The sequence below is a fragment of the Lytechinus pictus genome, chromosome 14, assembly GCF_037042905.1.
Source record: "Lytechinus pictus isolate F3 Inbred chromosome 14, Lp3.0, whole genome shotgun sequence".
Classification (NCBI taxonomy): Eukaryota; Metazoa; Echinodermata; class Echinoidea; order Temnopleuroida; family Toxopneustidae; genus Lytechinus; species Lytechinus pictus.
In genome coordinates this window covers 4,640,399-4,658,653 of record NC_087258.1, presented here as the reverse complement: position 1 = coordinate 4,658,653, position 18,255 = coordinate 4,640,399, and the positions used below count along the sequence as shown (strand labels likewise).

The window sequence follows — 18,255 nt, the reverse complement described above, 5'->3', positions numbered from 1 at the left end:
TCGATCTGAAAAAAAATGACAGTTTAATGGACGTTTGTAGTAAAGAACAAGATTGTATCCAGCAAAAGATTATTGCAAATCGAAGCGGGAGTTCTTTTGACGTTTAGTCCTGAAAAGGGGACATTCTATTCACCTATTTAATCATGAAAAGTATGGGGTTTTGCTACAGAAATGATGCGAGCGCGAAGCGCGAGCTGAAATTTTTTATATTCCAATCTGAGAAGCGGATAATTTAAGCACGATTTTAAATAAAGAACGAGTTGTGTAGCTCAATCTCAATATACCACTGGTTGCGTAATTGTACACTCCCGGTACTAGCAACGGGTTTTAGCAAAGTTTTGGGCTAAAATATCGAATCATCTTCATAAAACACTGATCCATTGTGACGTCAGCGCGCAGAGTGTAAAATATGCGCAGATCATGATGCGCACAAACATAACTGTGGAACGTCCTTAAACTAAAGGCCATAGAGGTGGCACAATGTGGAATGTGTAAAGAAGAAAAGTGACTGACCTTCTTTTTATTAAAGCATTGGAAAATAAGATCAAAATTAAAGGGTTTGCTCTACGCTTTTGTATGATTCTGGGATTTTTAAAATAAATTAAAGATTTCATGACATCTGTCATTCTGTGGGCAACTGCCCCGCCCCAGTCCACTCTGTAAGGGCATGCGATAAGCTTTGTTATGACCATTCAACAATAAAATGTATAACCAGGTGCCGCTGATCATTCTTGACCGGCGCCGATCTAAATTTGGTTGGCAATAGGCCCTTCTTCAGTATTCTACCGGTGCCTATTTATGGAACCAGGGGACGCTGATTATTCTTGACCGGCGCCGATTTATAACCAGATGGCGCTGATTATTCTTGACCAGCCCAGATTTAGATATAGGTGGCGCTGATTATCCTTGATCGGCGCCGGTTACGAACTCAGGCAGCGCCGATTTTTCTGTACCGGCGCCGATTTATTTCCAGATGGCGCCGATCATTTTTATCTGGTGCCGATTTAGATTTAGGTGGCGCAGATTATCCTTGATCGGCGCCGGTTAAGACTCTGGCAGTGCCGATTTTTCTCGACTGGCGCCGATTTATAACCAAATGGCGCTGATTATTCTTGTCCGGCGCCGATTTAGATTAAGGTGGCGCTGATTATTCTTGATTGGCGCCAGTTATATGCAGGCAGCGCACTGCTGATTATTTTTAACCGGCAAAGTTGTTGGGAAAAGGGTAGTTAAAAGAAAAGATAAGGAAGATGATATGATTGTGCTTTGCTGGGGGATAGTATTTCCTTACTGTTGCTAATATTATATCAGTGTATAATTTTTTTAAGCGGCGCCTTTTCTTTTCTTTCCTTTATTTTCATTTTTTCAAGCAGCGCCTTTTCTTTCTTTTACTTTTTTTTTGAGCGGCGCCTTCGGCGCCGCTCAAATATTAGGGGGGGGGGGGCGCGCGCCCCCTGCGCCACCCCCCTGGATCCGCCACTGCATATAGTACTTGACAATGTTAATTCCACATGTTCTTTGTTTTTTTTCTTTCCTTTTTTTCTTTTTTTTCTTTCTTTCTTTCATTCTTTCTTTCTTTCCTTTTTATTGTTTCTTTCTTCATTCCTCACTTCCTTCCTCCCGTTCTTTACTTTTCTTTCATTATAATTATTATTTCTTCCTCCTTTCCTCCTTCCTCCTTCTTCCCGACTCCTTTCATTCTTTCTTTCGCAATCCAACAATTTTACAAGCCATTGCCCCAGTCAACTCGTCCATCAGCCGACTAGGCTCGTAAATATCGACTAGGGTTGAACATTAAGTAACAAGAAATACCTGATTTTATTCTGATGGACTTCACCAAAACACAATAAAATTTTTACGGCGCAAACCGATACAGGATAAAGATAAGCGCTTAATTGTAATTTATTCGATATTTGTGTGGTATTTTATAGAGTTTATAGTAGCTGCATTCCTTGGTCAGACGAGAGGTGGATCACAATCAGCATTTTTTTTTCTTATTAAACCATGCAAGGTACGAACATTTAAGTTGTATCATTTTTTTAAACAGACATCCATCTCCCTTTTCAAAAGATATCGAATTTATGTGTCCAATTTTGTTATATATATACCGTTTTAAATGATAGGCATATATACTGATATTTCTCTTAGCTGTACAAAATAAATAAATGACGATAAAACGTATGATATGGCAATTTTGTATGTATTCATACTTGTATTTAAAGGCTGAGTAACGCGTATCAGTTACTTGCTCTTAAGAGTCTAATTGCTCAACAATAATGAAATACAACGTGATAAATTAACAAAAATAAATATTTCTTATGATAATCATTTGAGGGTCTCAGTTCCCCTCACCCCGAGAAGTATAATATGAGAGAATGTACATATGAAATGTATCCTCTGAACATATTATGATCCCTACTCGTGAGTCGTAACATCCAAACATCTACAGGATTAACTGAAGAAGGACAGTGAAATGTGACTATTACTTTATTGGAGGTCATTGGCACCTCGAACCGCGGCACCTCTTGGGGTAGTAAATCAGATCGTGGATAAAATTCGGAAATATATGTGTGAAGAACGGAAATGATGTGTAGGCGTATGGGGATGAAATATGTCTGATCGAAAATAATAAATTCAATTAGAGAGATATATATATACATCAGGGTATGTGGGTTGATCATGGCCTTACGTAGGGGGAGGGCGCAGTTGCCCCCCCCCCCAAAAAAAAAAAAAAAAAAAAAAAAAAGCAAATCGAAAACATGCTTCTAGTTGCAAATTTTCACAATAAATACAAGTGAGAACTTTCGGATTATACGACCAATTTTCGCTTTTCAACCTTAAAATGCCAAAAAAGCAACCTCTCTTTGATACGCGGAAGAGCAAGGCGACCAAGCTTATTGATGTGTTCTAGGCCCATGGACCCCCCCCCCCCGAATAAATCTGCGTACAGAATTGAGATTGATTTATAGGGATGAATGATAGACAACCTTGACGGTGATACAACATTTGCTCCTGCGACACTTGCTTTTGATATCTCAGAGGGCACATATTAGAGTTAGGATTTTAAGAGTTTTTGGTTCAGAACAATGTAAAGATAAGAAATAGGTGTTATTTAGTTTTGGAGGTTATGTTTTATGTTTGGCTAAACGTGCAGAATATCCATCGGAGCAATTGTAGCCGGAGCAAATGCCATAGAACCAAATAGACAGACGGACACTCAAAGGCAGATAGATAGTTTATATTGATAGATGGATTGATTGAGATAATGAATGATAAAAAATACGGAGAGGGGGAGAGTGTGACCCGGGGAGGGTGAATGAGCGAGCGAGCAGATTCAGGGGGGGGGGGGTGGCACGGCCGGCCCGTGCCCTCCCCCCCTTTGAGAGGCACAATTAAAAAATGTAATGTAAAAATGCCGTTAAAACGTAAAGACCTTTATTATTTATTTATTTTTTTCTTTTTTTGCTTGTCAAATATTTAAGTGGACGTAATGTCCTTATTTTGGGGTTAAAAACTTGTTTTGCTTGTCCAATGTTTCTTTGGGAAAATGTGCCCCCTTGCCTTTTTGAAAATCCCGGATCCACCCCTGGGGGTGAGCGAGAGGGGGGGGGGGGAGAGGAGTGGGCATTTTAATCACCAAAATAATATCAAATTCCATTAATGTCCCTATCATATTGTCTATCCTACCCCGTGGTGCCTTCGCCCCCACATGAGACTGAAGTCACCACACTGAATAAAAAAATCTGCATTTCTACGAATTTGTGTTTGGCATCACGGGGAAGTGAGTAAGAATTACAACTCCTTGACGATACAAAATAAACACATCAATCCAAACAAGACTGTAAATTATATGTCATCTTGAGCTATCAAACTGCCGTTAGAGTCAATCATCGTTATTCTGAGGGGAGCCATGTTTATTGTGGAAAAAGTTATAGCTTTCATTCTATAAACTATACCTCCATGATCTAACAAGGGCGGTGGGAGTTTCTTTTCTTTTCTTTTTTTATTCGTCTTATCCTCCTCCTGTCCCTTCTTCCTCTCCTCCTTTTCCTTCTTCTTCTCCCCCTCCTTCTTCGTCTTCTCCTCCTTCTTCGTCTTTTCCTCCTTCTTCCTCTTTTTTCTGCTTCCTCTCCTCTTCTTCCTCCTCATTCTTCTTCTAGCTTCATTCAGCTCTGAAGATTACGGGGGACCAGAAGTTCTTTTCCGTCCATCTCCCATTCTCTCTCTCTACCTTCTTCATCCCTTCTCTCCCTCATTCTCGCTATATTCTTCCTCTTTCTCTCTTGAATCCTAACCATGTCTTCATCTCATCCCTCCTTCATTCTCTCTCTCCTTCGACCCCCCCCCCATTTTTTTTTCTTTCTGAGGAGCGATTCATCGCTAATTTGAAAGAACAATTCTGATTGGTTCCTAGTCAGTCTACTGAGCAAAATGAGCATGCAACGATGATCTTGATAGGCCATTTCATTTAGCCATTAATCGCTAACCTCTGTGTTACGGGACCCTGGTGGGTGTTTCATAAAGCTGTTCGTAAAGTTACGCATGACTTTATGCACGACTTGAACATGTTCTTAGGTCATAAATCAATTGCATAGGGATATCACAAGAAAGGATCACCAGTCGTGCGTAAAGTCATTAGTATCTTACGAACAGCTTTATGAAACACCCACCAGCCCACTTTCTCTCTTCTCTTCCTCCCCTTCTCTCACTTTGACTTTCTCTCTCTCTTTTTTTTACTCTCTCTTTCGCCCAATCAGCCTCTCCGTCTCTTTCACTCTCATATTATTTCAAACTCAGACATCTTGTTATTCATTAACTACAGTAGTAGGGACCTTCTCATAGAAAGCACATATCTACAGTGTATGCAAAACAACAATTCCCAATGCAATAATGAATTAAAACGACAGCTTTTTCTTTTTGGAATTTTGTATTCTGCCTCAAGAATCATCTTGAACATTCTTCCATTACAACACATAATAAATGAACAGGACTTTGTTTATCACAAACTAATGTTTCCCCACATTATTTTCAAACAAGTAAGAAATAAGATGATATTCATGTTGTACAATAATACCATCTTCCTGACTATCTTGACGATTAAGAAGGGAATTCGAAACCAAATAAATAAATCATTGTCATGTTTGGTTTTCAATGAACACAAAGTGAATTCATTCTCCGTTTTCACAACACAGAACGTACCACTATTTTTGGTATGCACCAGTATAGCATTGAAAAGGTAAATAGAGAAGTGCTCTCATTTGTACACAGATATTGTATCGATTTGAAAAGAGAAACTGGCCAAAATGCCCTTCATCATAAGGCTGCAAATCATGAACAATGCATTATACATCTCCAGAGATAACTGAACAAATAATTTAAATATTTGATACAATAATCAGCAAAAATTAAACCTCCAATCTTGCTGGCATATTTAGCACTGTCACCGAATGGGAAACACTCATGGGGATAAACTCTTGCTTGGCTCATGTTCTCAAACAAGTTGGCCTAATTAAGAGTTTGTTGAACTCCACATTGTTTAATTGCATGTTGTCAACAACCATAGGAGCATTACATGAAATAAATAGTCAGGGATTTTCAACGACTATTGTCATAAGCTACTGAAATCCTTGCATCTGATTGGCTGAGAGCACATTAGTCAGTGAAAATCACCAACCATTTTTTTCATTTTTTCATGAGACTAAGTAGGGCTTAGACCAAGCGGTCATTAGAAACCTACTGTTAATCAGAACAACTGATGGTGGTTAAGACAAAATGGGATCAAATGTGGTAAGCCCAAATAGAGATAGCTCATCTGAATATTAGGTCAAGTGGGTTGAGAGAAAGTGAGCACTTAATAAACCATATGCAGTCATTACGGGATTTAGGTAACATGTAAACCTTCCAATAAAGGATGCAGAGTTACACCCCCCACCTTCCCCTTATGGAATATACCATCGTGGAACAAATAGAGCATCATTGAATACCGATACAGTCAGTTCCTTTGTGTGTGAAAGGGCTTTGTAAGGATGAGACACATAATTTTTTTTTTGCAACCTGTTATACATCTGGTAAAAAGGTTGGCTAAGATTCACACGACCCTCAGTTGAATTGTATGTCAGACAAATTGTTTTCTTCTAGTTGCAATATCTGAAACACATTCAAATCCCCAACTTAATACTTTGAAGGAGTGATACATCGGCTACCCAATATCGTCTATTCATTCAAGTTTTGAGTTATGTTTCAAAATCATCATCACACATGTGTCTCACGGCCCTATCATACACATGGTATTACAAAGTCTATTCTGCCCTACTTTGCCAAAAGGAAGTAATCACATATCAACTAAAATTAACTTTTTAATGTATACAATTTACAAATTTATTTCTTCTTCCAGGCCAAATTTCAGAGGAAAACATAGACCCCTTCAATGAAATATGGCTGGTTGAACACCATATTCATGCATTAAAATCTATGAATACCTCAGACACATTTTACTCTTTACAGTAGTAAATTTCTTTTGAAACTGGCTTCCTTTTGTCAGAGTAGGGTAGTATCATACACAGGTTATTACAAAGGTCTAATTTAGTCTAGTTGTATGTCATGTAGCGTGGCGTGGAACTGAATTTGGCGTAGGCCTTGATGACCTTGTTGATGGCTTCTCTAAAGTCCTTCTCGCTGGCAACCTTCTTCCTGGCTCTGATAGCAAACATACCAGCCTCTGTGCACACGCTACGGATCTCGGCACCTGATAAATGAGATACAATTGAACAAATTCAATATAGATGTTTTAGATTTGCTTTGTGAAGGCCAATCTGACAATGTATATCAACCGACACATTTAAGCGTTGACACTATTATCAAATTTGTATATGTCAGACCGGTCTAAATTTCCCTTAAAAAGATTTTGAAAAACCGAATGAGTTGTTGAACTCATAATCTAAAAAAAAAAGAATGAAATCAAGAAAATAAGATGCTTTTGAGCCTGTACTCAAAATCAGATCAAGAATTTGAATGACTTTTTTTGCTGAAAGAAATTCATGCCATTAAATGGGCCTTTTAAGAACCACTACATCCTGATTCTTTCAGCTACTTATGTCGACTTTAACTATATTCAAATATTGATTTGTCTTTTAAAAATTCAAGCACTGGGGAACTACCATGAAGAATTGGGTCTAAAATTAATTTGTACACCTTGGACAAAGTTTAGCAAGGAGCTCAAACAATGGCTTACCCTTCAAAATTTTGTCTGACCAGCGGGCCGTTTCATAAAGCTGTTCGTAAGTTAAAGCGACCTTTAATTGACAAATCATATGGAAATCAAGGCTAATCTCGGAACAGAGAAGGGATTAAAGTCTTTCACTCGGCCGCATGCCTGGGGGTGTTATGTAATAGACGCCGGCATGTCTGGGAAGTCTATAGGAGAGCAATTAATTAGTAGACTAACCAACCAGAAGTAAACTGCGTGTTTTCACTTTTAAAACATGTAACTTCACAGAGGTTATTTATTTTGGTTTAGCAATCAAGAGACATGCTATGAGTCTAGGAATTGGGATTGTCGGAAACTGGAACTGCGATGATCCGAAGTAAATAACCATCAAGAGTTCGGTCAAATTCGTGCTGTACGAACTTTTATCGCATTAGTCCGACGGGCGCTCATGACGGACAGATTATTTCATGCAAGTCAATTGGCCTTTTGCAAATTTCGTATTGAATCAAATTCCCCATGATTTGTCAGTGGCTGGGCCCTTTAAGAACAACTTTAAGAAGGACTGGTGAACCTTTATGTGCCAAACCATCGCCAATGAATATACCATTTACCACAAGAAAGGATCACCCGTCATTCTTGAAGTCGCTCTTAATTTACGAACAGCTTTATGAAACACCCACCAGAATGTTCAAGTATCACTGTTTAAGTCATGCTGTGTATTTTATTTTAGAAAATGCATGGTAAATGAAGGGTCTTCAACTCACCTGTACAGTTTGGACATAGCCTAGCGAGGAGCTCGTACCTAATGTCCCTTTCTACACTCATTGATCTGGCGTGAATCTTGAAGATATGTGAACGACCCTGAAAGAAGGCAACATAAAATAATAAAACATCAATATAAAGATATGTTTATATGAATTGATCAAGTAAGAATTCAACAACAAAAGCATTATTTAATAATAACAAAAATAATAATGTGACAAATTTACATAGCACTTTTACAATATTTCGAAGCAATGCATACTCTTAACCTGGCTTTAGCACAAATAACTGCTTAGAGATAAGCATGTATCTTTAACATATGTGTACAAACCTGTATGAAGGCTAGAACTTTGAGACATCCTCACATTATCAAAATGTTCAGGGCTAGCCCAATTCCATCTCACACCTTGCCTAGTCTGCAGGTTTTACATTGTCATATTACCTCTCTCAGCTTTATCTGATCATTACTTATTCTTCAAATTGGCAATATTGTTATTTTTCATCCATTGGTTCGTTTTCTTTATTTCACAGTTTGTGTATCAAAAGAAAAAAAATATTAAAGTGTGCCTTATTTGAAAATTACTAAATTGTGCCAATTTGCATTAAAAACAGATTTCAATAATTTTCATCACATTGCCAATTCAAGGATGATTGTTTTCCCTTAAGAATATATTTTCAAATATATCAAAGTATGTTTTAGCAGCGAAAAAAATTATACTCATGCACCTGAAACAGGCACAGAATGAGTAGAAATTCTATTATTTCTTCTGATCTATTTTGTACATTTATAGCTCAGCTTTATGAGTTTACGGGCAAAACCATGAAATAAAGTCACATTGTTGCGAATGGTTGAGAACCATCAGAGAAAACTGACCTCTAAATCTGGCAGTCCAAACTCCACCTTCCTGTCCAGTCTTCCTGGTCTGACGAGGGCGGGGTCTAATGTATCAGGTCGGTTGGTTGCCATGAGAACCTTGATGTTACCACGAGGATCAAAACCATCTAGCTGGTTGATGAGTTCCAACATGGTTCGTTGGACCTCGTTATCTCCTCCTGCTCCATCATCAAACCTGGCACCTAGAGGAGAAGATGATCAAGATAAATAGGGCATGAAATATAAGCGACTCCATGTCTACGGAATGATATTAACTGACAAGGAACTGTTATTTAACTCCCTGTCACTTCAAGTCTCTAAAAAGCTTGACTTTGTAACTAGCAATCTTACCAAATTTATAGATTACCAGCAACAACTGAGTGTTGCAGAGCTAAATTCCCTCCAATTCAAAACAAGCAGCTGTCACAAAAAATTGTAACAAGGAAGAGAGAAATGTTTTAAATGTATAACAGGAAAACCCAGCAACTGTTGCAACTCCATGGATGCAAAGTGAAATCTACTCGCTTTCATGCTTATTGTTTTAAGTTGTTTTTTTCTTGATCAGAATAGTGTGAGAAAAAAAGCGAAGGGCCTGGTAAGGTTTCTGCTTCATTTAACATGTAGAATTTGAATGAGAGACAGAGCAGCTGGAGCAAATGATATGTTGTGATATCCTACAGCATGCTCTATATGTACCGGTATAAGAAATAACTTACCTCCAATTGCATCAATTTCATCAAAGAAGATCAGGCAGGCTTTCTTGCCTCTGGCCATTTCAAACAGCTCTCTCACCATCCTAGCACCCTGCAAAAGATATCAGTAGAACTGTTTGTTAAATAGGATGTACATTACACATTATTATCATGAGTCACGTTGAATGATGTCAGAACTAAAATGTCAGAAATACAAGAAAAAAAAAAATTCTTGACTGCACACAGTGGAAATTTATGCCTATGCCAGTGCCAGATCTGAAGTAAATTGCATACTTCATTCTGATATTGTGAAAACCATCAAACTAATCTCATTTAAATGAAATATGGTTTAATCCTTCCTGTGATATGTAGAGGTGCCTAAATCGGATCATAGTCACTCCCATATGCATACATGATCCAAATATGAAATCAACCCATCAAACAGTTATTTAAAAAAATGTGAGAACAAAAACGGGACGGATGAACTGATGGTCAGCCAGACAACACCTACAGTGGGCGGAGGCATTATAATAAAATCAGGATTTCAAAATCTGTGAATCTGCTGAGAAAATCATGCCTTATAAACTCACCTCTCCTACATATTTCTGTACCAGCTCGGAACCAATAACCCTGATAAAGCATGCATCTGTTCTGTTAGCCACTGCCCTGGCACATAGGGTCTTTCCTGTACCAGGTGGTCCATACAGAAGAACACCCTTCGGAGGCTCGATACCAAGATTGACAAATCTTTCAGGCTGGAAAAAAATAAAGGAAACAGGATGATAAGATAACTTAGTAAGATAACAAGGTAAGTTGTGACAAAAAGAAAGTCATAAAAGAAAATGGATGTTCCTTTTATAATAACAAACATTCAGCATTGAATATACACAGCACGATTGACATGTCAATGCTAGGCACTGTGATGATTGCATGAAAACTAATTGTATAATAATGATGATAAAAAAAAACGTTATTAATAATAATACTAACAACAACAACAATAATAATAGAGGGTATTCATTGAGCGCATAATAACAGACCTGCCAACCTCTGTGAATGAAAAAGTGTATTCTGTGATTAAAAAAGTGTATTTTTCCCCAAAAAAGTGTATTTCATTATAAAATGCATGGCGCACTCGCTCATCGCGGCGCTCAAGCTGCATGCAAGCTAAAATGCGCACTGCTCTTGCAGATGAAAAGAAAAAACATTTAAACATGTGTATATCTCACCCTGGTTTTAACAAAATGATTGAAAAAAAAAAAGTAACCTGAAATTACATTGATTTAATAACCATATTTGTGTAAGTTTTATGAAATAGAGACATATAAAGATGATTTTTCTCAATACATTATGAGTTTGTAAAAAATATATTTTTTTATTTATTTTTATTTTTTTACAAAAATGTATTTTTTAAAGAAAAAACGTACTGCCGTATTTTGGTTGCAAAAACGTACTAAATACGCCAAAAACGTACTGGTTGGCAGGTCTGTAATAACAAGCATAGTTTTCTATGCATTTCAAAATTATTATGTGAAGTTACAAACTAATTCAGAGATCTGTGGTTCAAACAACATTCTGAGTCACATCTTTGTGATGGTGACATTAAAGGCTGGTCCCAGATGTAAAAAATAATATCTGAAATCTTATAAGCCAAATACATACACAAATAGTTACATACAGTGCCTGAATCTAACTCAAATTATAAACTGGCCAATACATAATGAAAGATTCCAAACTTACATGCAGTAGAGGCGTTTCTACCACTTCTCTGAGTTTGTCTATTTGTTCTTTACATCCTCCAATGTCGGAGTAGGTCACATCTGGCTTCTCTTCAACCTGGATAAATATATTTGTGAAAATATTGGTCAAAATGAAAAGTTTGTACAAAATAAAACGCATTAAAGTATTTAAGCAAAGAGTTTCTTACATAAATGTGTGAGTAGGGCTTTAACACACCAAAACCATTTCCACCTCTCTCACATATTAACAGGCTCTTTACCTAAAGGCGACCGCACACCTTACGATTGGTCTGCGACTCAATTTTGGAATAAAACGTAGTAGAATTTGATACTAATATTGAGACTTGGAATATCTTACTGTGTAATGTTCTAAATCATCGTACAAATACCTTTATTCAAATCTGTGACTATGCTATCATCCTTCTTAGAATAAAAGCAAATTTAATATCTAGTTGTAATGACGTCATAGCAGTCGTACGATTCGCTATGATTTGAGACTAATTTGGCCTTTACTCCAAAATAAAGACTTGCAACCTTTCAAAATGGTTATATTAGTATTCTTTCAATTAATTTTAACCTCAAATAAAATGACATGTTCCATTCACATTTTCAGAAAATGAGCAAAATGCGATTTGTTCCAAAATCGGATCGCGAACAGTCGTAAGGTGTGCGGTGGCCTTTAATCATATGGTCTGATTGTATGTAGATACACTCTGAAAGGAATAAGGCAAAGGATGAGAGTGAGATGGGGGGAGGGATGAGGGAGAGTAGATGAACTAACCTGCATCATGGTAACCGTAGGATCAATCTTAGGTGGCAATGGAATGTGAATCTGGTACTTGTTACGATCAACCCTGCACAAACAAATCGTTGATTAAAGGTAAACAAAACAGACACTAAATTATACACAAAGAAGGCAAATATTGACTAGTATACATTTTCTTCTAGATTTTTCTGGGTGAATAGACTTTGTATACATATTTAACCAATTATGAATGTACTTAAAAGAAGTTGTGTATATGTTGTAAACATTTTTTTATGCTTAATGGAATACAGTAATGATACATCATTTGATTAACCCGACAAACTGTTTATATAATCAACAGTCTCCTACTTTTCCATTATCTAAAAAGCAAATCCCGACTTTTGTAGTGTTCTTGAAATACAATTTTGATTTTCTTCTGTGAAATATACATGTACATTTATCTACAGTAAAATACATTGAAACTGCAAAATCACATTAAACTACCTCACATTAAACATTGACAATATCAGAAATTTATAGAGCATACTATACATAGTAATTTGGCTCACATTACATTACTATTACATGCTTTCAGATACTATAGCAACTCTCTTGGAAACATCCTTTTGTGTAATTTTGTTCTTCTGTTGCAGAAGTGGTTTTTTTTTCTGTGTTACATGTAGTTAGAACTTGATGAACAGGTTCAAAATACATCTTTTCACTTTGGTCTATTGATAATCTCATCCGTATGGCCGGGGTACCCAGAGACAATTTATATGATTTTGGAAGAAGAAGAATATAATTACTCAATTTGTGGGGAAAGAAATTATATGCAACACATATTCTGTAAATTTTCATAGTTTTTCTGACAAATTAAAAAATACAGAGAAAATAACAACTCTCTGATTTACTATTTACAGAAGATATAAATAATCATATCCTGCTTACCCGACCCTCATGCCCTCCTCTATATCTGTGGGTGCCACATTATCGTGAAGATCCACCACAAACTTGGCGAACTGTTTGACGTTGATGATGTACTTAGCATCTTCGGTGTCTGCATTGATGATCTTAGTGCATCGTGCTACCTGTAGAGGCTGTTCACTAGTGAGGGTTTGCTTGTCAGCCTGGAGATCCCAGAGTGCAGGGTTGGCTAGACCTGTGTCAGATTCTTTAATACCTATAAGACAAAATTTACAAAATCAGTAGCAGGGTAGTTTGTAACGACATGCTATAAATGCTCCAGAAGGTGATATGAACAGTGGCTTAAAAACCTTTGCCATTTTCCCTTTGTATCTTGATGCGTGAATCCGAAAATGTTCAATGATGTGCTCTTAGCATAAAGAAACAGGACTTAATCTTAATTTAATGTGTAAGATCATCTTTCCTGTATTCTGTAACAAAGAACATGCTTAGTTTATACACATGTTCATGCATGAAACAATTGAATAAATGAGAAAATGACAGGGAATAATGTTCCTGATATCGCATCACAATTTTTAAAGGCTGCACTGCACAAAAAGCCTTTTGTGTAGCAGAATTTTTACATACATTGTAGGACTGTACTGAAGTTAGTTGAGAGCTTTTCTCTTAAGACCAAAAATAGCTAATAAAAATTGGTAAGCAAATTATTCCCTGTATAATAATACATAAAATATGTGGCATCATCAGCTTGCTTGTTACCTATCCATGATGATATGCATAAAAAATGTTTCACTGAATAGAACAAAAATAAGAAAGTCCATATCTTTGATAATTGCCATCTGATTTTATTGAAACTAGTGAAGATTTTCTGATTTTATTATTGATGGTTGGTTTAGATTTCGTTAATCTTTTCATGACAGCACTAATACTTACCAGTAAGCTCATTAACTCTCTTGACAATTGCTTGTATGTCATCTTCTACTTGTTTGATTGGCTTTGTGTATGGTCCAGCTCCCTATAAAAGATTATTAAAAAAATTAATTGTAAATACAGCATGCTAGAAAAACAACAAACCTTAAAACAATAAAAACATGATAAAAAATTCATCACAATCAAGCAGTCATTCTTAAGTGCATTATAATGGATAACAAAGAAACTTTTATCCTACCATAAACTCATGACCAGAACAAGGGATTTTTTTTGCTGTATGGTTACTTAATTTGCTAGTAGGTATTATGTTGTAAAACAGTATCATACATCATTGTTTTGAGTCTAACATTTGAGATATTCCCATCATCCCTTATATTTCTCCCATAAATGGTATAATATTGAAAGAAAGGCATGTTTCAATCAGTCCTCCTTCCCTAAAGATTTCTTGTTTTTACATCATATTATGGTGCATTGACCAAAACTACATTTTTACATTTTGTTAAGGGTAAAATAATTGCAAATATGAAAGAACAAAAAATGTAGGATATGTATGTGGATAAGGAAGAAACTTAAATAGAAGTGAGAAAAGAAAATGCCATACTTACATATGATTTCAGAAGTGCAATATCTCCTTCATCCAGGGCTAGAAGTATGAGAAACAAAGCCATCCAATTAAAAGGAGGGGAAGGAGATTGACACAATTTTGAAAGTATGAATTCCAAAACTTAAAGGACAAGTCCACCCAACAAAAAGTTGATTTGAATAAAAAGAGAAATATCCAACAAACATAACACTGAAAATTTTGAGAAAAAAAGTGTACCAAATATCTCATAAAAATTTGAAAGAAATATATGATTTTCTTGGAAAAAAACTCGGGCAGTCATTTTCAGATTGAACAAAAAAATGGTGCCCCATGTCTGCGCACCCATTCACTTTGCACGCGATTCAGGGATTTTGATAAATGCTACATTTTGAGGCCGTCAATATGCCAAAAATTCATTATTTTCCCAACATTTTTAATCAGATTTTTTAATGAATATCTGTCTATGAATTGCATTTGTAAAGTTTGTGTTCATTGCGTATCTTCTTTTACTAGAATTGCGCAGATACGCGTGTGCGCAGACAAGGGGGACTGCGCAGACTTGGGGGAACTTGCCATACTAAAAAAACCTCCATTATTCTGAAAATGGAACCCATCATTTGGGCGATTCCATGCTAGAAAAATCAGCCATTTTCACAACACTTTTCAACCTGCTGTCCAAACAAACATGGAACTTCAATTTGCTTTGTGGCAATATTAAAGTTTCACTTGGTAGTCACATACATGTGTAAAAAAATTACAACCAACAAAATTATTTTTTCCATTGATGAATTAGGGGTGAAAATGTTGCATGTCTCGTCGTACGGGATCGGGACATTTCTGAGTCCCGTACGACACACAACATTTGGCTACGCTTAGTTTAATTCACCCGTAGTCGACATAGATCTAACGTCAGATCTACTTTTAACATGTTGAACTTTAATTAAACTAAAGTCAAGACTTTTGCTGGTGGTTTTTCAGATCACTAATCTACCCACACGTTTCATTGACAATGACAAAAACAGAAAGATTTATTGCTCAAGCTTCTTTCAGCTAAGTAAGAGACTATAAATAGTTGTCAAAATGTCCCATACGACACGTATGGAATCGCCCATTTATGATTCCACTTTTTTTAGAAAGTGAGATGAGACAAAAACTTTTTCCACATTTTTTAATTTAATAATAGGCCCTATTAATAAACAGATATGAATTTCATTATTAAAAATTTGAAGAAAAAAAGTTTCATCTCTGCAGCTCTGAAATCATGAATTGATTGGTTCCATTTTTAGAATTCTGGAGTTATTTTAAGTAAGGAAACAAAGTAACTTTTATTCTTTAAAAAAAAACCCGAACATTTTGAAAACCCGCTTCCCTCGGTAGTCTCAAACGGGGTTCAGGAGCTCCGTTGCCGGGAAGCGGCGGCGGAGCGGAGCTCTATGACTATGTCTATGAAGCTGTCAAATAATTTCGCTCAGCTCACTGAGTCAGCGTCAGCGAGACCCGAGTTGATCGTGCAGGCTGATGATTTCGAAATTGTACTTTTAACCAACACAGATTAGTCTAAAGTCATACTTACATTGTATAGGTTTATCATCTTTATCCTCAGTTTTTGTTTTTCGCATATCATCACCCAAGTGGTCCGGCATTTTGACAATTTTCGTCGAAGAATATCAAATCAGATTAAAAACTTCTCCTCACAGCACAGACAACAGTGCACGGGACCGACGTATTTTTATGCGCAGCGCAATGAGTCAACAAATTACGAAGCGGTAGAAATTAGCAGACAATTTTTCGTATTATCAATCTCGAGTTTCCAATGTCGTCCCTTTGTCCCGTTGGTTGAGACAAGGGGCCGATTGCACGAAAGGGTCTTTCCAAGGACCGTCTTTCGTGTCGCCCATGTTTTATGATGCGCTATAAGCGGGGTGTTTCTGAAATTTATGATAAACAAATAAAATTCGTAAGCTTGCTTTTAAATCAAATTTTATACAATTTCATGAAATATCACATCATTTTATAAACAAATATTTTGTTTATTTTAACGGAAAAATAAAATATATTTGCAGATAATTTATTTGAAATGCGTTTCACATGGCGTATCATAAAAGATGGGCGACACGAAAGACGGTCCTTGCAAAGACCCTTTCGTGCAATCGGCCCAAGGTTCCTTGGTTGAGATATAAAAAAAAAAGACGACGTTTGCTTCAATAAATTCTAATTTGTTGGTAAGGAGTTTAGTTACCATTAGCTGCCTTTCAATCACAAAAAATGGAAAGGGAAAAGATATGTATTACGACTGAGTAATTTAAGGAAGGAAAAAAGGATTAAAATAGGGGGGGGGGGGGGGAGACCGATCGAAGCCTGAGGAGTAAGATATTGAAAAGAAAAAAAAGAGAGCTTACAAAATGTCTAATTGGGTTGATCTTTTATTTACTTTCTATCATTGTATATATATATATATATATATATATATATATAATCAATATTCTTGCTATAATGTTTTATGTTTTATATACTTGTTATGTACGTTATGTTATGTTATGTTACTAATTTCATTAAGGATCCCCTTTCAAGCTCTCCCTCTTCTGGGTCTATAAACCTTTCATGATATACTTTTGCCAATCTTTATATAATATCACCTGACTGGTTTGAATAAAATTATATCTCTTAGGCCCCTTTATCACTTTAAAAAAAATTGAAGAACTTAAAATGAACAAAATTAAATGTAACCTATATGATCTCAGAGCCCATGGTCATTATATTACTCATTTAAAACACTAAAATAGTGACTACCCAGAAGGAAAAACCAGTAAGACCAGTAAGAATTTTTACTGGTTTCCAGTATATTTTTACTGGGCCAGTTGATTTTTAACTGGACCAGTAAAAATCAACCAGAGACCAGTTCAAACAATTGCACTCCAGTTGAAGCAATAGTAATACCAGTTAATTCTTTTTTCGTCAATCTGGTGTTACTGGTCCAATAAATAATGACTTTATTTCAAGTCAGATCCTTTGACGAATTATGGAAAATGAATCTTGCAATTCAGAGAAAGTTATCATCTTTATCATTTATCATTGTTATCATCATTCTTATAATTATTATCATTATGATTATTATGATCATTGTTATCATTTTTATTACTGTTATCATTGTTATTGATATTGTAATTATTTTTATTAATATTATCATAATTATCAAGTATTAACATTATCATTAAAATAATTATCTCCTTTAATCATGATTAAGATCAAAGCAAGATATATTCCTCTGATATAGTCAACTGGTCTAAAGTAATTCATTGTTTGATATTGAACTGGTCAAGACCAGTAATACCAGTAATTCTGATGATGGCTGATCACGTGGTTTACCTCATTTGCATATTTCCTGTTTTTAAAAGAAAAATCAGGATTTAGAATGGAATATCCTTGCAATGGCACTCATTGTTGTTGAAAAACTTTCTAAATAAGTGTGTGAACTAATCCACAATGAAAATGTGTAATTTCATATATCACATTTAAATAACAGCAGAAAGATTAATTTACTAACCGTCTTTTCCATCACATTTCACTGACCATGGTATATAACAAACCAAATGCTTGTAATAAATTGATCCAGTAAGACCAGTACGAGGACCAGTTCGACCAGTTCAAAGACCAGTCAGACCAGTAGAACATACCAGTATGAAGACCAGCGAGACCAGTAACAACAATCACCATCAAGACCAGTATAAAATTCCAGTAATTCAAGACCAGTTTAATTTTTAACTGGACCAGTAAAATTTTAACTGGACCAGTATGACCA

At 36.0% G+C, this 18,255-nt stretch overlaps 1 protein-coding gene across 1 annotated transcript; it reads right to left on the bottom strand.

The window, feature by feature from the left end:
* Nucleotides 1–4,924: 4,924 nt before the first annotated feature.
* LOC129276015 (26S proteasome regulatory subunit 7) lies at nt 4,925–16,290 on the bottom strand. The gene is made up of 11 exons (XM_064109239.1): nt 16,030–16,290; nt 14,479–14,516; nt 13,877–13,958; nt 12,968–13,199; nt 12,056–12,128; nt 11,276–11,371; nt 10,126–10,290; nt 9,560–9,647; nt 8,844–9,046; nt 7,972–8,068; nt 4,925–6,745 (listed from the first exon to the last, which is right to left on the bottom strand). Exons 1-11 carry the CDS (start codon nt 16,097–16,099, stop codon nt 6,588–6,590), a joined length of 1,302 nt encoding a protein of 433 aa, XP_063965309.1. The 5' UTR covers nt 16,100–16,290; the 3' UTR covers nt 4,925–6,587.
* Nucleotides 16,291–18,255: the final 1,965 nt, after the last annotated feature.